Source organism: Natator depressus, chromosome 10 (assembly GCF_965152275.1).
Source record: "Natator depressus isolate rNatDep1 chromosome 10, rNatDep2.hap1, whole genome shotgun sequence".
Taxonomy (NCBI): Eukaryota; Metazoa; Chordata; order Testudines; family Cheloniidae; genus Natator; species Natator depressus.
The window spans coordinates 12,584,742-12,604,336 of record NC_134243.1 but is presented as its reverse complement, the minus strand read 5'-3'; the positions used below and the strand labels follow the sequence as shown (position 1 = coordinate 12,604,336).

Below are 19,595 nucleotides of genomic sequence, written 5' to 3'. Positions count from 1 at the left end.
GCTGGCCTTCCACGATCACTCTCTCTTGTCCCCCCCAGCCCACGGGCTGGAATACAAAGTGCTTCCTCACAGCGATTCAAGTCAACCGGACAAATCAGTTCCCGGGGCATCGATGTTCACATCATGGCTTCCATATGCAGAACCTTCAAGGCCTCTGAAATCTGCGAGCTGGTGTCTATTTGTCCATACATCCCAACCAGAAAGGCCCTGTGCAATAACACTGCTGCATGCTCTGCGAAGGGGAAAAGAGAAGGGTAAGAGAACTGGTCTAACCAGTCCTGACTTGCCAGTAACAATCATAGGGCACAGAGGAAGTGCTAGGACTAGTCCCAGCAAGAGAAACACCAGTGCAGCGGAACTAAGTTTTAAACTTTCCAGATGGGGAAAGGCAGTAACTACACACCATCACTCCCAGGCATACAATTAACACTCCAGACAAGTATCTGATGAATACAAAGCTCCTTAACTCAAAGAGGAAAATTGCTACATGATCAGAACTGTTTGAGAGAGAAGCCAATGCTGGCAACCCGGGGAGTCCCTGCAATAAATTCCTTTCATGGCGTTCAGAGCGAAGCTGCCACTGGCACTGGGCAGGCCAGGAAATAGCACCGAACCAAGCACCAATGTCTAGCAAGAACTTCCCAGGAAATTCCAGTTTCCAATACGACAAAAATAAATCCGACACTGAAAGCAGTTGAAGGAGATCCTCTGGAAAATCAGTTTCCAGCCTCTCACGGCAAACGCAGAAGCCTAGACCTACCTTGGCAGAGAAGGGTGTATTCAGGCAGGTTTCTCAGCGCTGTCTGCACCACCTCAAAGTCTCGGCTGCCAAGGCAGTACATGAAAGTGGGGAGGAAATCAGCAGCAATGCTGGGAACAAAACATAGCACCGTCTTAGCATCCCCACTCTTAGCATCAAGGGAGCAAGAAACAGTCAGAGCTGTACATAGGACAATGTAGGGCACATGGCTGACAGAGGAGGAAGTGACTCAGGAGAAGCCTGACATTCATGGATATCTCCATTTCTCACCTGGGGTTGTTCTGAATTGAGCGCAGAGCCAGGCTGAAGGCCAGATTCCGGCAGGACTCTTCTGAAGAGCTCATCAATCTTTGCAGGTTAGTCTGAGAGGAGACAAGGCTGATCAGCAAGAGATCCCATGGCGACACTGAGAACAAGCCCTTCAGGCTCACATTACCACCCATACGGCACTGCTCCAGCCCGCTAACCATCTATCCAGCAAGTTAATGCTGAGCCAGGGTCACATGCAGTGGATTTCTATCTGTAAGAAGGATCAGCCAGTTGTGAATGCTTTAAGCATCCAGAGTGGTTTTTCTCTTGCTCTAAACAGGACAATTGGATCTACATTCATTTCCCTGGTCCCTCATGAAGTTTTTCCTGCAGAACTGTTCCCCTTTCTCTCTAGACTGATATTACGGGGTGACAGGGACCCAGGGTAATGGAGAGAAGGAGAGGGGAAGTGTGTGTGCGTGTGTGTGAGAGAGCACATGTGTATAAATGGCTTAGTGCACAAACTCATGTGGCAGTTGAAGGCCTAAACTGAGAAGGTAATTCCTCAGAACTGGCCTACCCACAGACACCGTGATAATGACCTGATAAAGCAGAGGGAAAGTAACACCTGAATAAACTGTGCAAGGTAGACTCTGCTGCAAGGAATCCCCCATCACAGCAAGTGAATTTCCAAAGGCAGCTTCTGGGCTACAGATACTCACAGCAAAAAAGGAGAGAATTTCTGGTCTCCGTCTGGACATCTCATCAACATCACTCAGCACCTCCAGGATATCTGGGGGGAAAGTCACAGATGGAAAAGGGTAACCTTCCTTTCAACACAGTGGAGTCCGCAAAGCTCCAAAAGGAACATTTGTCTCAAACACAAGAGTCCTCTGCTGAGCTATAAAGTCTTTCAACCTGGCATGCAAAGCTAAAAGACAGAGATGATGCTTCAAAGAGGACCTTAGAAGGATGCTCTGTACTATGGATCAACACCTCCAGAACTGCCCCAGCAGAGGCCGCATTAGCTGCTAGCATTGCTGTCTGTGTCTGGATCAATTTCAGTTGTAACAGAGATTGATCTTTATATAAGGCCTCATACCGCAACATCATGACAAGCAAATCTGCAAACCATGCACACGTAGGGATCATGTTCCCTATTTCTGAGTTGGGCAGCAGTGGGCTAACCCCACACAGTAATGTCCCAGATCAGGATAGTGAAGAATACTGGATGTAAATGATAGTAAAAGAACCTTAGAGAAGCAAACTGTAGCTCCCTAGGATACTATGCTAACAGCCTGAACTTCTGTGGAGAGCACAAGGGGATTTTTGATAACCTAAAATGGGGAGCCGGAACTTTAAATGTTGTATCTCATCCAAAAGACGGCACTTCCAGCAACACAGCACCCCAAATGCTGTGCTGGCACACTGGTTCAGTACTGACCCTTAGCAAAGTACCACTCAGTGAATCAACCACATCACTTCCCAGAGCACCTAAATTGTCCTGGGATGTCTCCCATCCAAACACAGAACAGATTCAACCTTGTTTAGCTCATGAGATGCATATTGGCTTTAGGAGATTTGCCGCTTCTCTTACAGGGACTGCATGGTTTAGAAGACTATAGGCTATGGATTCAATTCTAGATGAACCTGTCTGGCTGTTGGTGGCATCCCTGCACAGGGCTCATGGCTGCAAACCAGCTTCTCCTGTCCCAGCCAAATACTAGCTGAGCTGATTTTTGTCTATATGCTTCCTGTAGTTCTGGTCTAACATTCTCGGGAAGTGTGGCTGGGAGCAGCTACCATGTTCCAGCCAAGAGGAGGTGGGTAGAGCGATTCCTGTCTGTAAAGTCTATGAGGTGCTCTGGGAAAGCGGTCTCCACTTACCCTCCACAGTCTGGCCCCTGGAGAGTCTCTTCATGTATGGGGCCATTTCCGCTGGAGTGAGGGGAGTGAAGAGGGACACACTGACCAGGGGCAGAGAGCCGGCGGCTGCTTCATCTAGGACAGAGAGAAATAGTTAACTCGCAGGCATGCTCTGCACATTTAAAATGAAGGTGAATCTGGCATTCCCAGTCAATGGATTACATCACTGTCTACTGTCCCCTTACCAGGGCATCTGCTCAGAGAGGGAAGGGAGAGGTAACTATCCTTAGCCCCTGTAACACCCACAGAATTTCCTAAGGGACAATCCTATCAGAAGTCAGGATGATGTCTATGAGCAGGGAAGGAACAGATGTATCCTTAGGAGATCTTCCTGAAGGGCTAGCCTGAAGACAAGCAGAGGAGAGCAGACTCCCTAGCAATATATACCTTTGGTGCTGTTATTCCACTGCATTGGGAAGCTCCGAGAGTTATAACAAGTGAGAAGTCAGCATTTACCCCTTCCCAGGCACTGGTTTCACTACTGCTGACCAGTTCCTCACAGGAATGTCTATGAGGACACAACCTTCACCCTCAGTTCCTTTCCTTCCCCCCTTCACTGTCCTATTAGAGCTGGGAGTGCAGAGCTCAGATTGAAGTCCACATAGAAGCAACAGAACTCCAAAACATAGCACAGGGGTAGGGATCACTGATCTAGCCCAAAGAGTTACACACACTCACCATCCTTTTCTTCTTCAGAGCCTCTGTCCAAGACACCACTCTTACTGGGCAAGCTTAGCCCAGCCAGGAGAGATTTCAGCATCACTAGGTCACTGTTATCTGATGACAGGTCACTATGGTGAAAGAAAAGGCAGCTCTGGCATAAACCAGCAACAATCAGCTCAACATCCGGGAGTGAGAAGGAACAAGCTGAGGGTACATGTATGAATGTGAACGTGTGGGGAAGAGGAACAAAGATTAGTTTCAGTCACTGTGGGAGAACGAGAATAAAGGGTAGAGAAGAAGGAATCAAGTAATGGACAAAGAGGCGTCAACAGACGAGACAGAAAACAGACAGTAGCCAGAACTGCTGAAGCAGCATGGCAACTCCAGCTCCCTCCCTCCGGGGGGGCCAAAATATATTGTCCCATATACTTGCAGATGGGACCCTGTATCCACTAGTCTGGGGGAGAACTCTGCTGCTGCCTGCCTGGAAACATGCAGTGTCCTATGTGTGCGCATTAGGAAACCTAGGTTCTATTCCTGGAGTCTGTGTGAGCTGCAGCCAGTCTCTTAACCGTCCTGTACCTCATTTTCCCATCTGTAAAAGGGACACTATTGCTCATGTACCTTTTAAAAGCACATGGAAATCTCTAGGGGAAAAGCACTGTAATAAAAGCTAAATAGTAACTTTGCTCTTGTTGTTTCCTATCTGGTTAGGAGACTGTGACTCCAGCAATTTATTTATTTTTAAGGTGGACAGCAATCCCAACAGATGGCCCTTTTTCTGTGCATCAGCAAAAACTACTGAATTTTCTGGCAGCCAAGTAATGCCAGGTAGATGGGCAGTCACAGCGGGGGGGGGGGGGGGGGGGGCACCATAGCAATGGGAGTAAGGTCAGAATAGAACACTTACTGGAGCGGGTCAGAATGTTTCTGCAGGAAAGACACAGCAGCCTGGGCATTGCACGTGATGTACTTGTGAATGAACTGGACGAATTTGGTGATGAAGGCAGCCAGATGACGTGAGGACTTCCTGTAATTCTGGAGGGATGGAGGGAGACCACACTTAACCGAAACCACTAACACCCAGGGGAAGCCTGCAAGTCCACGCGTTGTCCTTCCCCTCCCCATTTGTGCACACTGGCATGTATTTGTTCAAGCACACACAGTATACACACACATGTAAAGTGTGACACACAGCACCCTGAGATGGTCAGATACCAACTTCTCTACTTAGTAGTTGGCTGGCTGCATGCAGTCTGTAAAAGGTAATGTCCTCCTACCAGCAGCAGGCGAATGAAGGACAGAAGACAGTCCCATAGCGCCCCCTGGTGCTCACTCTGGAACACCTGTGGCTGAAGCAGCTCCAGAATCCCCAGGACATGGATGAAGAAAGTCAGGTGGTTCTGTTGTCGAAACTCCTGGAAATTGAGATGTACCCGCCCATGAAGCAGAGCTGCGATCATTGGCAAGTGTCTGAAATGCAAAAGTAAAGCATTATATTCCAAAGCCCTTCCAGAGCAACTGTGTAACAGAATCAACTCTAAGATATTCAGCTCATCCCTCTCCTCAGCCTCTGCAAGATTTCATGCTCTGATCCCTATGTCCATGACCAGACAAATCCCCCTTCCCACCACATTTCTCCTCTCCGCTGCCAACCTCCAAGAGACTCCTCTGCTAGGAGAGGCATCACCTCATCAGGAGAGACAGCCAGCAAATGGCTTGAGTGGGTCTGCTGCTCATAGCATTTCTTCTATACACAGGAGCATGCTCCAGTGCTATAATCAGGTTTGCAGTGGGAATGTCGTTCTCGTTCTGGGGTGAGTGCTAATACTGACACAGAGGTCCAGCTGAAAAGGCTCCAGCCACAGGCCTGGTGAAGAGAAGGGCCAGAAGGGCAGTACCTAAGCAGAAGGATGGGGTGAGCCACAGCTAGCTTCCTGCATGCCATGTTGGCATCCCACACACGGCTCTCAGCTGACTTGGAATCGCTGGCTTCTGCAAGGAGGGTGATGAATCTGTGAACCAGGGCATCAAGCTAGAAAGAATCATAGTTGATAAAACAAAGTTCAATGGCTTGAAGCTGGAGGAGCAAGTCTTCAGCCTATCGGTGGGGTTCCAAGTTTCCTTTTAAGTAGGGAGAGGGTTAAAAAAAAATTAAATTTGATTTTCAGGTAAGCCATCAACCTTCCAACTAGCAAGGGATCTACAGTCCCAAGTCCCTCATTTTTCCCATCTGTGAAAGCAGGAGCTGAACATTTCTGCTTCTCATATAATAACAAGGTGCCTAACATAACCTGGGAGAATGCAGGCGTGTTAATTAAGCCTTTATATCACACAGGAAAATACCTGCAGTCTTTATATTGCCAGGGTTTAGACAAGGACAAAATGTTAAAAGTCCAGTGTGTTCTGGAGTTAAGGGAAGCAAAAGGTGGGAGCTCCACATGGGATCAAGGTGAAGAAGGTTACAGTCCAAGGCAGTGTGTTTGTTCTTTTTGCAACCTGCCTATCAACTCAGCTCCCATGCTCGTCACATGGATTTAGAGAACAGAGAGGCATACCCTGTTGCCTCTATGTCTCTTTACTCCTTACTTTGCAGGTACTGCTGTCTGCAGCCCCTTCCCTGGTCAGCAGTGTCTCAGGCATGGGCACAAGGAGCTCCGGCAGCTGCAGGTAGAGCTGCAGGAGAAGGTCCTGGCAGCGTTTTCCCACAGAGCTGAAAGAGAAAGGAGATGACAATGCACGGTTACATCCCTAGGCCAAGGAGAAAGTGTCTGACGCATATCAGAGGCCTTAATATCCACACTCCGCTCCTCCCCAGCTGCACATCCCGAACAGCTAGAGGCAAATAACTACAACCACCACCATACTGCTGACTTAATAGCACTTCACTCTTAGATAGCCTCCTTAGAGCTGCTTGCTTTTCAGAGCAGTTCCACGGAGCTTTCCAGTGAGACTGCCTCCGATTCTCTAGCAGAAAGCACTGCAATTGCAAAGCTGCCACTGGGCATATGGCAACCAGTAAGTCCCTCTTAAAGTCCCAGAAAGCAGAGTTTCTGCACAACATCAATGTTAAAAATGCAAATCCTACCATCAAAGAGTGAATCCCTCATTTAAAAAGTAATGAAAGTAAAAAGTGATTATACAAAATGGCTCATTCTGACTCAGCACACCTGCTCTCCACATGGCTGAGTCACATCCTGCATCAGCAGGGGGACAGTCCAGATAACCTAGAAAGTCTTTTCCAGCTTTACCATAGATGAGTCCAGGATTTAGATTGGCTTGATTTACTGACATATACATGCTCTCTTTCTGTTAGCACTGCAGAGCCCATATATAGCTATAGAGAGCAGGCTGGGCTCCATTCCGCCTTCAGCACAATCATCAAAAGAGTCAGCTCAGTTCCAGCTGCAGAATGGATTACCAGTGATGATTTCACAGGTAGAGAAAACATCACTTGACTTCTAGTTCTGGGGAGGTGGGAGGGTAGATGCAGGGCTGGCAGCTAGAAACACACTTTTTGAGTTGTAAAATGGAGCAATTTGATCTTGAATTACAGAAAAGACACATACAGATGCCCAGAGTATCACATTCAGAGTCAAACTGTTTCCAAGCTGACACGAAGATAACATACTGGGCAGTTTCTAGATGCATTCTGAAATGCAGCGATCCTAGCAAAGCAGCCTTGGCAAGCCTCATTTGGGTCACGTGGATGCCCAAATAGCCACCTAAGTAACTGCTGAGTGTGATGGACTCAAGGTTCGTTCGTTTCTGCATCCTCACCTGCTGCCCCACTGCTGGATACAGCCCGTCAGATACTCTGTTACTTTTTTAATACTCTCTAGGTCTCCATGACAACAGCTGAGCAACAGGGGTAGCCGTGATTGGATGAGCGTGCAGGAGGCTTCCTCTGTATTCTGGCTTCTGGTTTCGGACTCAGCCAAGATCAGCTCAACCAAACTGATCAACTCTGATGCCTTTAACTGGAGCACGAACTCCTCTCGACGTTTCTGTAACAGCACAAACACTCTCAAGGTGAAGCCAGGGGCAAGGGCTGGCCAATAACCTTAGTCACACGCTCTCAAACAGGAAGATAATCCTTTACATGACAAAAACTCCCTCTGTACCTCGCTTAAAAATTGCACTATGCCCAGGAATGGGAAACCAGGCAAAATATAATGCCTCTCCCTCCCCGCCCCCAAAATGAGCGGCTTTGCACCTCCCTTCTGTACCCCAATTTTTCACAATGCATCGACTTCCATCCCTTGGCATCTGGTTAGAAAGGAACTGACAATTCATCCACTACACAAACTTGGACAAAGAGCTCCCCACTGGGGGTGGCTTGCACTTCCCAACCCAAAGGGGGAATTATTCTTTCACTCCATCTGTACTTGCCTACCGGACAGTTAGTTCTGCAAAGGTGTAGCTACATGGCTACATTTTCACTATAACTCTTAACAGTCTCTGCAAGAGCTACAACCAGACACTTGTTTTGCTGCAGTGAAAGTTTTACATCTGGGAAAATTTACATTTATTTGTATCAGTTCTGAACCAAAACTGTGAATCACCATCTCCATGTGCAACTGTAGCACAAGAGATTACAAATGTGCTGGGGTGCTGGCAGCAAATCTGCTATTATACACCAGCGTCCCCCAAGACATCATGGAAAACCAGGCCAGTGTGAAAAGCACATCCCCTTCTCCCATCCTGAGAGGGACTATGAAGGATTTAAATCACTACCTGAGGAGTTCTCTGGTCCCTTCCCTGCCAGATCCGAGGGATGTGAATACAGGCCCACAAGAAATCTAAGGATGCAGTCGGGTCAAACCTGCCAGAAGACAGAAAAATTTCAATGGGTTCAACAGCAAGTTTGAGATTAAAGACACCATAGCCCTGAGTCGATAGATTCTACAAATCACTAGCGCTTTGGAAGAAGGGAATGTCTGCAAATATAATATTGGTATCTGAAAGACTCACCTTTGCTCCCGGTTTTTGCAAAGCAGAATCCTGATGCACTGGTGCAATGTTGTCCAGCTGGACTGGTGAGTTAGGAGAGCCAACAGATATGGGCGAAAAGAGGGCACCTGAGACCCAGAATAACCTTTAGTCTGGAGAGAACAGGGAGAGATGGAAGTCTGAATCCATTTTAGGACACTTAGGTAGAGGGGGTATGAGTACCAAAGGAGGGCTCAGATACACTTAGAGGATACAGATTGTGCATGGAACATGAAAAATTGAGGACATAGGATTAGAGCAGCAGTGAAGCCTAACAGTTAGAGCAAGTGATCAGAACCCAAGACTGATGAGTTCCAGTCTTGACTCTGGCTCTGCATGTTCCTGGGCAAGTAGCCCTCTCCAAACCTCTGTTTGCCCATCTGTAAAATGGTGAGAAAACCTAGCCGCAGGTCTGCTGTGGACTAAGTAACTGATAGCTGTATAGTGCTGAGAGAGCCTGGGAGAAGGGGCTACAGAAATGCCAAAATTCCAGGATGGCAGTGACATGGAGTGCAAAATCCCACCCGGAGAAGAATTCACTACAGGCCCTCCTTAGAGACAGACTGTGCTGCTCTGGAATTGGCATCACTGTGTATAGCAGTGGTCTCCAACCTTTTTATGCCCAAGATCACTTTTTGAATTTAAGGGCAACTCAAGATCTACCCCGCCCCTAAGAGAGATCCTCTAGGATTGACCAGTTGATCGTGATTAACCGGTTGGTGACCACTGGTGTAGAACGTGCTCTTATCGGTGGAGCAGAACAGACCCCTTCTCCCACTAGCTAGTCCAGTGGAACAGACTGAGGGATTCAGACTTGAAGGCTGCAGCTCAAGAAAGGGGCTTCAGTTTAAGATTCATTCCTGGCTGAGAGATTCGTACCGTGTTCCAGGAGAACAGCAACTTTTGCTGGAGGTCTGGGCAGCTGCTGATTACTTCAGGGTCCAGCATCTCCAGCCAGTCATTGAGAAGGCCCGAGGAGGGCCCTAGACGAGCAGCTTCAGCACTAAGAGCACAGCACAAATATCAGGAAAGGTGCCACAAAACCAGACAGAGTGACCAGTACCAGCCACCCCGAGACTCACCTGCTGCTATCCAACTCCTTCTTCACAGGTGTCTCCTCTTTCTCCTGGAGCAGCAGAGAGCTCACCACAGCAATTGGTCTCATGGCAGGGAACCTGGCTGTGGTCTCAATGGTAACCGAGAAGAGGACAGTCAGAAGCTCCTCCATGTAAGGAGACTGTGTTTCAATCAGACCTTGAAGGACTAACAGAGGGAGAAAGAGACTTCTCTCAGAGGCTTTGGGAGGCAGCGTGAAGTTGGTGAGCCAGATGATTGTATCTTTCATAAAGCCGGTTAGTACTGCACTCCCTTACAGTGAATCTCAGTGAGAGACAGGGCAGTCTTGGAACTTTCTACAGAAGTTATGGATACTCTACTATTCACTAGGGAAGCAGAACCCAGCATTATGCGCCGTTTCTCAGTTCCTGTCCCTGTCCCAAGCAGCTTATAAACCAATATGACAGAATGCAACAAAAGGAGGTAAAATGAGACAGGAGCAACCTTCCAGTAGGTCAGAACCCTTGATCCAGGAGAGCAAAAGCAGTCTCCCCAGCTCTACACTCCCACTAAGCAGTGGAGCAAGCATGCACATCTCTGTTCTGTCCCCAATACCAATGGCAGTTCCAGAAGGCAGGGCAGAAGGATAGCCATACCTTTGCTGATGAGTTCTGGCTCCACATTACACTTCTCTCCAGATTTCAGGGTTGCAATGATGGCTCGTACAGTGGAGCTGATCACATCAGGATCACGACGGAATGCCAGTGCTTCTGCCAGGTGCAGGAACCCACCTCGAACTGCAGGGAATCACAGCATCAGTACCACTAAGCCACACCAGGGTCCTCCTTTAATCATTCTGCCAGCCTTGCTGTGGCTTCTTTCATACAAACACTTCACATGACTCCTCTTTCTAAGAGCTTAACATCTGAAACCTGCACACACTAGCACTTTCATGCCCATCAAAAAACCCCAACAGAGTGCTGGTGCCAGTGTCACAAGCATATATGACTAGAAGAACCTATGGTCAACCCACAGGCAGTTAAGTCCAAACCTCAAGCTTGTACTTTTGGCTGTGCTCTCCAGATCCCCCGGCCTTGGAACTCTGGCTAGATGATGGACAGCAAAACAAACAATGGCGTGGAACTGTTTCACCTTGCAGTCTCTTGCCAGTGTTAAATCAAGGACAACTACATACACATCATCAACTCTGATATCCACAGTCCTGAGATTTCCCACAATCCCACTTGCCTGCTCTCTAAGAGGCCATCAGCTGATGGGCCTTCATTGCAAATTATCCTAATGATTAATCATTTTGGCTGCCTTCTGTCCCTATTAATGTCACTCGAACAACATGTGGACGTGAGCACAACCTAATCTCCCCCTTTCTTTTTTACTCTTGGGCATTTCTATATAGCTCTCCACATGCCGAAACGATGACAACCCTCTCCATTTCATTCTCAGAAAGGGGGTGGAAAAACAGCCACATTAGACTCAGTATCAGATTCTGATTTTGACCCTTCTCTCCCCACTTTGTCCATTCCGAGATGCACACTCTGCTTAATGCCTCTTACCATCACTGATCCTATGCCTTGAAGAGTACTGCACAGCAAAGGACTTGAGCTGAGCACGCAGAGGACCATCTTCCACAGCAGGATTCTCCAGCCATTGCAGCATCTGCATGAGGACTTTAAAGAAGAGCGAGGAGAAGGCGGTGTCTTGGGGTACGCAGCGCTGGGGAGAGAATACCAAAAGTTACAGGTGTAAAGCTAGGGAAGGTGCAGCTGGGAGTCCTGGTGGTGGGGATTGTTTGTACGAAGATGACAAGGCGATAACGCCCGCAGCATGCATGGGCACATACAGCAGACAGGCTACCTGGAACCCCAGCTCACTTAATGTCAACTCTGTGACCTGCATCTCCTCATGCACATCTGGAAAGACTCACTTGCAAGGATACAGAACAACTACATAGATCTAGTTCAATGCCTTCCTTCACTAATACAGTATATCTCATAAGGTAAATCTCTCCCTGCTCTGAAGGCTATTCTAGGGTGCTCCTGTACTGCAGTTACTAGTCCCCAAGAGCAAGGCTGCCAGTGCTACAGGCTGCTGGTTTTTTCAGAGGTCTGAGCTTAACTGCTCCCTTCCCCTCTGCCCCCAATTCCATGCTAGACAAGAGCCCACTCCCACATGGCTCACCTGGTACTGGCACAGCTGACGCAGCAGTGGGCAGGAGATAAAGTGGTTTCGGTGCATGGCCATCACCAGAGCCCCGCTATGTGGAGAGTTCATCAATGCTGCCACTGCCTGGAGAAGACGCACTGAAATCCCTGTCACCTGTGTGTTCCCTTGGCGGATGCGAGCCAATTCCTGACCCAGTGCCTGCTGTAACGCCAGGGAGATGGGGCGCGGGTTCGAATTCTGCCACCGGGGATCCGGGTTCAGTGGGAACAGCTGACAGAAAATTGAAAGACGGCAAGCTTGTATGAGAACAAACAAACAAAAGGACCATCTGCACGATAACAGCCACTGCTTCAGGGAATTGGTTTACATAGGGTTGTTCCCTGACATGGAGACGTGGCTCTGACCGTGTACACTAGAGGGGACCTAACAGTACCTGCTTTCCAAATACTTTAGGGACCTAGGGAGAAACAGGCAAAGCAGTGACTATATAGATCAAATAAGACTACTGATACTAATATCCGGCATTTACACAGCAACTATTGTCCAGGGATCCACAAGCACTTCATAAACATTACCAAATTAAGCCTCAGAGGTAGAGCCACACAGATAGGGAAACTGAGGCACAGCAGTTAAGTGACTTGCCCACAAAACTACTAACAGTGGCAGAATTAGGTCTCAACCTCATGCTCTAAGATCTTTCCATCAGTAATTCCATTATCTTTAAAATAGCATGGCCCCCACCACCAAAGACTCCCTCCTTCCAAGCACTGTGAAAGCAAGAGGCCAGAGTTCATCAAATCAGGCTTAGAATGTAGGCGTTGGGTCTGGAAAAGGCACTGCAGCTGTTGGGCCCAGGGATACAGAAGGGAGTAGCTGCAGACAAACCTATTCTCTAAATAACAGATGCAGTAGCAATACCTGAAGAAACATGCCCGCCAGGTCATCCTCAGGACCCAGGACCCGGATCTGAGTCAACGCCCGGATCCTACTCTGTCCTTGTGGGGTCTCAGGACTAGTTTTGGCCTTTGGAGTGTCAGCACCGTCTGCAGAGAGATTAAAGGAACACTGTCATAGGCAAGCGTCACCAATTGGGGCCCAAATGAAGAGATGTGCCCCAGTTTTACAGACCCCAAACCGGTAGAAAGGTAAACAGCAGCCTTTTCTCCTTAGACCAAACATGAGGAGCTAAACAACATGGAGAAAAAAACAAGGATAGAATTTGTTGTAATAAAATCCTCCAGAGAAACCAGAATTCCTCTCCTAGTCCAGGAGTGGAGATAGGGAAGTTCTAGCTGGGGGTGGTGTCCATTGGTGGAGAAGTTTGTATGAAGGGGACTGATCTCCTTTTTCAGCCTGGGAGCCGCCTGAAGGACAACAAAGCAACCCACACTTCAGAAAGACAGACTGGAGCTGGGCCTCACAAAGGCTGGGGTGGAGTATTGGTCAGTTCTTTGTTGTGGGAGTGATTAGTGTATGTTGTGCAATACCTCGGCATGTTGGCAGGGAAGTGGTGAGCAGAGAGTGGAAGGTCTGCCCCCCCGTAGCTCCTCTCTCATGCTGAACCTCCACAAGATGAGCCATGTAATCTGAAAAAGGACAAAATATGAAGTTGGATACAAGATGCTGCCATGTGCACAGCTCCCATTCTGCAGGGAATTTACACACCCCTCCGCATTCCAAGTAAGCAGAGAAACCCCAGCAAGAACAAACCCTGTTTCACAGACAGCCAGAAATCACCCACAAACAATCCCAAATTTCTCACGAGCTAAGCTAGAAAATGCTACACCCTTGAGAAACACACTCCAAGCCTACTCAGACAGGTCCCTGTGGACAGCAATGGCTGCTAAGGTGGCCTTGACAGAGGTCAGGCTGAGCTATCTTGGAACCTACAAGGAAGCTGCAAAATGATTCGAGCTAACAAAGGAGGATTTAAACAGCAGGTCCAGAAAGAGACAGATTCCTAGACAGCCTAATCTTAAGATCTTACTCTTGTCCATGATGTTCTGCTCCAGCGTCTGTGGGTCGTGAGAAACTGCCTGATCCAGGTACTGCAGGAGTTTACTCATACTGGAGACTGGGATCCCAAAGGACTGAACAAAGAGAAGCAGTTGCTGCGGTTCCAGATCCTGTAGTGCTGAAACACGCAGACATGGCCAGTCAGAATCCTCAGGTTTCTGAGTCACTCACACATAGGAGCAGGATATGTTCGTGAGCAGGTCCATGTGGTTTTGGACACGCCATCAGTGACACCTTTACTAGCAGGGCTGCACAGGACCTAAGCCAACACTGACAGCTGCTTATGGGTTTCTCTTTGCCCTGTACAGACTCTGCACATATTTTCCTTCTTATTGCATCCTCCAGTTAATTCACTCCGGGGTTAATTTGATCCTCCATTTAATTTGATCAAAACCTCAGGAACCAAATCATTTGTATTAAAAATAACTGCCACCCTCTCTGTTGATGGCCGCGGGCAGGAATTATTGAATAATTCAATCACTGGCAAGAGAGAGCTGTCATTTAATTAGTAAGGAAGGGACAAAACCTCTGAATGCAAAGAACAGACAGCAGTGAAGAGCCACGTGATGCTAAAAGATGCAGCTATCCGTTATATTATTCAGACACTGCTACTGCCATTGTAAGCACTGTCATGTGCTATGCAAGCTGTGATATGCACTCACCCTAGTGGTCAGATGTATGTTTTCTGCAGCTTAATTTAGTCAAAGGAATACAAATGGATCTGGTTTAAGTAAAAGGAAGGTCCTCTAATTCCACAGCCCTTGCTCCCTTTAAAATAAATGGTAAGGCTCAATAGTCAAGCTGGCAGTACAATCCTAATAAGATTTTAGAGGCCGAACAGTTCTCCGGCCTGGTGCAAATGCCAAAACCACAGCCAGTGCAAGACAGGCATGGACAGAGCTCAACGGTAAGCAGAAAGAACAGCCTGCATTGTGCCAGGGGGTTTGATATTGGAGTCGAGAGCTGCCTAGAGAAGGCTCCTCCCACCCCCCTCGATTGAATGCTGCTGTTTATTCACCTTCCACTTGGATTGAACTGCAGGAGCCTGATGCTAGTCGGCCCCAGTCCTTAAATGCTTTATACTAGTCCCCATGTACCAGTGCACCCCTCCACCCAGAAAAGAAAGGGATTGAAGGTAGACAACACAGAGTAGTATATAAGGAGTAAGTGAAGAGTTTACACCAGTGGTTCTCAATCTATTTACCATTGTGGGCCACATATGCAGCTCTCTCTGGGTTATGTGGGCTGCATCCACACAATATATATACACTACCTGTATGGCCCTGAGGATATCACACCGGCCGCCGCTGTGTGCTGACTGGCCCGCACGTGGCCTGGGGGCTGAGAACCACTGGTCTACACACACGTCCCCGCTTGGACTAGCCCAAAGTCCCTAAGTCTCTGTTGGAGGGCAGTGGAAGCCCTTTAGCAAACAGCCTAGTGAAGCAAGGCAAGAGGCCTGTGCTTGGAGCCTCTCTGCTGCAAAGAAAGAAATCCAAATCTGCTAACAGACAGACACTCCCCTCTATCCCTCCACTCATCTACAGCACCTATGGGATAAAGACGGCTGAGACCTCAAAGGAGGTGGGCTAATTTTTCAATGCAGCATTTCCATATCTTTCATTGGCTTTGGCAAACCAACCCCCAGCACGTGTCCCTTGGGCCCCACTCACCTGCATCCACTAGGCGAGGGACCTCAGAACGGATCATGCGCAGCTTCAGCCAGTCAGGAAGCAGCAGGGCCTCCTCTGAAGTGTCAACAAGAAAGGCAGTGGGGAGGGGCTTCTTCTCTGGGAACCAAATGTCCAGCAAGGCGCAGAAGTCACCTTCCCCTGCTTACCAGAACAGTTACAAAAGTTATTCCACGTGCATATTATACACATTGATATACCTCACCCTTCTCAGTATAAACCAGGTCACTTCCTTGTTAAGAGGCCGCGAACCACCATTCTGCTTCAGCAACGAAAGACAAGCTTAAATTGGATAAGAGGAATGTGAGCCATATGCCAAATGGTCTTACTCTCACGCTACACTGGGGGAAGAGAATTCCCATCAGTAACTTTAAAATTGGATGCTGCCAATAAAAACAATGTTCAAACATAACCCACTGAACCGAACAATGGATTTGAAATGTTCCCAACAGCTCCTAGGATATTTTGTGTTACTTGCTGAGCAGAGACTAGGTGCTTAAATCAAATAGAGAAAAAAGTAAAACGTACGTTTCTTTATAACCTTAAGAGGCTCGCAACACGTGCGGCAAAACAAGAATTTGTAAGCCCTGCACTCCCTGCCCCATACATATCCGCTGGTTGCTGCTCTGAATTGTTGTCTAGTCTAGTATTTAGAATGCAAGCTCTTTGGGGCAGATACATGCCTTGTTTGTGAAGTACCTTGTATGCTGCTGGGCACTCCAGTTATAACAAACAGTAACACAGAAAAAACTCCTGGCCCCAAAAAGGCTTACAGGCAAAGAGACAGAAATGGAGAAAGGTAGGACACACTGGGACTTGAGCCCGGATAACTTTCAAAAGCCCAAAGAGGGAGTTAGTTAATGGGCACCTCCCTCCCTCTCTGAGCCTTTGAAAATTCCCACAGCATTTGGAGTGGCTAGAAGAACCCAGATGGGAGAAAGAGGACAACAAATAGATCATCATGGCTGGCAGAGTGGAGGGGAAATGATAAAAAACAAGAGGAGAGGCAAACTCTACGTCACACTCCTTCGTCCATGCTCCTTGGTTTCACAGCAAGCAGTGAACTAGACCTGACTGAGAGGCAATGAACCAGGCAATGAGGGTGGGAGCAAGTTACTTCTGCACATACGCCACATAGCCAGGTATTTGGAGCATCTAGTAAAGATGTAAAGGCAGTATAGAGGTGGGTTTTGTTGTGGCCTTTGATATAGACAGCTGAGGACACTGTAGGGGGTACCAATCAATATCAGAGATGCCTCACAAGAAGGCAACTCCTCAAGCATGGGGTACAGGTCACTTGCAGGTTTAAACAAGTGTAAATGGTGAATTCTCTGTAACTTGAAGACTTTAAACCATCATGTGAGGATTTCAGTAACTTAGCCAGAGGTGAGAGGTCTATTTCAGAAGTGACTGAAGTTCTGCAAGGTGCAGGAAGTCAGACTAGATTATCACAATGGTCCCTTCTGACTTTAAAGTCTACGCGTCTAAGTGTCCTGGCTTCCTGAGCAGTGCAGGGTGAGGACCCAACTGCCTCCTTCTCCAGGATGGTGGAGGCTGGAGGAAGTTACATCAGAGCAGTGATTCATGTGAATCCGTTTCAACACACATTACTAACCTTGAGGTGGTCCCAGCGTCAACAGAATGACCATTGCATGGACCACAAGAATGTGCATAGTGGCTGTTTCCCCACTACTCCAGCGAAGGAACACCTGATCCTGGGACTCAGACTATAGAAGGGGAAAGAAAATAAGTAACCATGAAAGAGAGTACAGAAATAGGAATGCTAGGAGAGATAGAGAGACGCAGACAGCCGGAGGGAAGAGAAGGACCCAAAGAAGATCAAGGGAGATGCTTACCCAGCTGTACACCTCCTCCCCTTCCTTGCTCTGGCGCATGCGCTTAACGTAGCAAGAGAAGATGGAGAGCAGAGCAACCAGCACTGCCTCTGACTCAGCACAGTACGAGAGTTTCGAGAAGAGATGAGACATGATGGTGGAGCGTTCCACTATGAGCCTGGCCACATCCTGCAGGGAGAAAACACCTGTGAAAATCTTCACACAGGCACTTCTGCTTCACTCCCTAGCCCTCTCCAGCTTTGATTGTGGGAAAAGCTATTTGCCCACCTGGTCCTGCCCTGGATAAGTCCACTGGTCCATCTTGCTACATGAGGGCCACGGGGACATTACGGATGGAACTGCAATCTTTGGGAGGTGTGCAACACTGGAGCAGGTGTAGCACAAATCATCTTCCTTACTTAACAACTGCCCCCTCTGCTACGGCATATCCCGATTTCCATACACCTATAGCACAGGGAGTGTTACCAGGTTTAAGTCAGGTGGAAGGTTTGTCATGGTTGTTAGAAGACTCAGAGATCCCATGGATTTTTGTTATATTTTAACAACAATCGTAACTTAAGACACTGGGAACGTGCACACACAGAGCCTGGAGACCAGCCCACATGACTCCCAGGAGGCAAAGAACGATTCAATAGATTCTCCATAAGACCTACGCCCCTATCACTGGGAGATCACCAGGGCAGCACAGAACCCCCACAAAAGGCAAGAAAGTGCTGGCAAGGCACCCTTTAAAATCTGTGAACAACGAAAGACGCCAAGTACCCAAGATGGCCCAAAGGATATTTTAAAAAATTCAGAAATCTTCTTTGTTTACTAGAAAATGTGCCTGACTTGTCATGTTGTTATGCCTCACTCTCAATTTCCCAACATTTATCATATACCTAGGTATTAATGGCAAACACTCTCCAGCTGGGTCCAGAGACTGCACTCTCTATCAGGGTTGGGATTTTTTATTTTTTTTAAACCTATCTATAGTCTCAAATTCACCATCCTCCTGTGAATGGCTATCCACCTCCCAAATCAGAAAGTCACGTGCAGTCTGACTTCCAATGTGAGACACTTGAAAGAAACAAGACACCCCCGCGTGTGACTTGTAAAGTCATTAACAGGTGGTTAGTTTGTACAGCAAGTCTCTGGCTCAGTTACAGTGCAGAGAGGTGTGAGATACAGTGTTTCCATGTGATCCCTCAATCCCTTCTCTTACCAGAGAGAGGTCATTGTGCTGCCCCTGATCCTCTATGGGGGCGTGCTGGGATAGGTACACCAAATAAGCACTGATGGTCTGAGGATCGGTCTCCATGTGGATGGCCTGGAACAAGAGGTTTTCCAGTTAGTGATCATTAGACAAGAGCAACAAGCAGTAGCAAGTTAGGGAACATCCCTTATCCCAATATATACACACACATCCCTTTGGTTCAGTTTAGCATCAATAGGGCAGAGGACACTCTGCCTTCGGAGCAGGCCATTCCTATCCCTGCCCCACCTCCCCAACACCTCCAGTTGCTCCCAGTCACCTTTACCTGTTGCAAGGCAATAGATGTAGTTGCCCTAACACTGTCAAACAACGGCAGCCTCGGCAGGTCTCTTAGCAGCCACTGGTATCCCTGCAGGAGCTCAGAGTCACCAGAATCTTCCTCCATAGGGTGCTCTTTTTCCTCTCTATCACGCAATCCCCCTTCCGACAGCACCAAGGACAGACCCTGCAGGGAGATGTACAATGGACAAAGCCCATGTATATAAAAACAACAGCTGGGTCAGCATTTTCATACTGAACCATAAACCAAGAACCCCAAAATGAAAACAGAGCTTCAAATTCCATCCACTAACAACCTGAAGGTGATGTGTATGCATCACAGAAAGAAACGTGGACTCTGGGTCACTGGAACTGGCCATTTGTGTTTTAGCAGCAACCAAAAGAACTCTCTACTTAACAGTTACCCTGGGAGAAGTTTCAGACTACTGTACCCAGTCATAACAATCAACACAGAACACAGGAGGAGAGCACGTCTCTACTGTCCTCATGGTACCAAGTATGTTCAGAGAAGTCTGCAGTCAACAGCAGTTTCCCCATTTACATTCTATTGGGAGTACCCCAAGGACAACTGATGTTGATTTCCCCAAGAGCCCCAGGATCTGAAGTCTGGATTCTGCACGCATAGGATCTGCATCTTAATCCCAGCTTAAGTGAACATACTCAAAAGGACA

General features: G+C 47.8%; 1 protein-coding gene across 2 annotated transcripts in view; it reads right to left on the bottom strand.

The window, feature by feature from the left end:
- INTS1 (integrator complex subunit 1) overlaps window positions 1–19,595 on the bottom strand; it is a 34,477-nt gene continuing 14,882 nt past the window's right edge. Inside the window, exons 23-48 of one of the 2 annotated variants that reach the window (XM_074965228.1) lie at window positions 18,911–19,090; window positions 18,595–18,699; window positions 17,391–17,558; window positions 17,150–17,261; window positions 15,517–15,678; window positions 13,815–13,961; window positions 13,315–13,413; window positions 12,746–12,870; window positions 11,843–12,097; window positions 11,218–11,377; window positions 10,303–10,443; window positions 9,673–9,853; window positions 9,470–9,593; window positions 8,573–8,703; window positions 8,336–8,423; window positions 7,379–7,605; window positions 6,188–6,311; window positions 5,500–5,633; window positions 4,879–5,071; window positions 4,509–4,636; window positions 3,614–3,726; window positions 2,897–3,010; window positions 1,732–1,802; window positions 1,031–1,122; window positions 761–870; window positions 1–232 (exon numbers count right to left, since the gene is read on the bottom strand). In XM_074965228.1, coding sequence (XP_074821329.1) covers window positions 117–232; window positions 761–870; window positions 1,031–1,122; window positions 1,732–1,802; window positions 2,897–3,010; window positions 3,614–3,726; window positions 4,509–4,636; window positions 4,879–5,071; window positions 5,500–5,633; window positions 6,188–6,311; window positions 7,379–7,605; window positions 8,336–8,423; window positions 8,573–8,703; window positions 9,470–9,593; window positions 9,673–9,853; window positions 10,303–10,443; window positions 11,218–11,377; window positions 11,843–12,097; window positions 12,746–12,870; window positions 13,315–13,413; window positions 13,815–13,961; window positions 15,517–15,678; window positions 17,150–17,261; window positions 17,391–17,558; window positions 18,595–18,699; window positions 18,911–19,090 — 3,600 coding nt within the window. In that variant the 3' untranslated portion in view covers window positions 1–116. The remainder of the gene's footprint in view (window positions 233–760; window positions 871–1,030; window positions 1,123–1,731; window positions 1,803–2,896; window positions 3,011–3,613; window positions 3,727–4,508; window positions 4,637–4,878; window positions 5,072–5,499; window positions 5,634–6,187; window positions 6,312–7,378; window positions 7,606–8,335; window positions 8,424–8,572; window positions 8,704–9,469; window positions 9,594–9,672; window positions 9,854–10,302; window positions 10,444–11,217; window positions 11,378–11,842; window positions 12,098–12,745; window positions 12,871–13,314; window positions 13,414–13,814; window positions 13,962–15,516; window positions 15,679–17,149; window positions 17,262–17,390; window positions 17,559–18,594; window positions 18,700–18,910; window positions 19,091–19,595) is intronic. The other variant, XM_074965229.1, reaches the window with a different exon arrangement.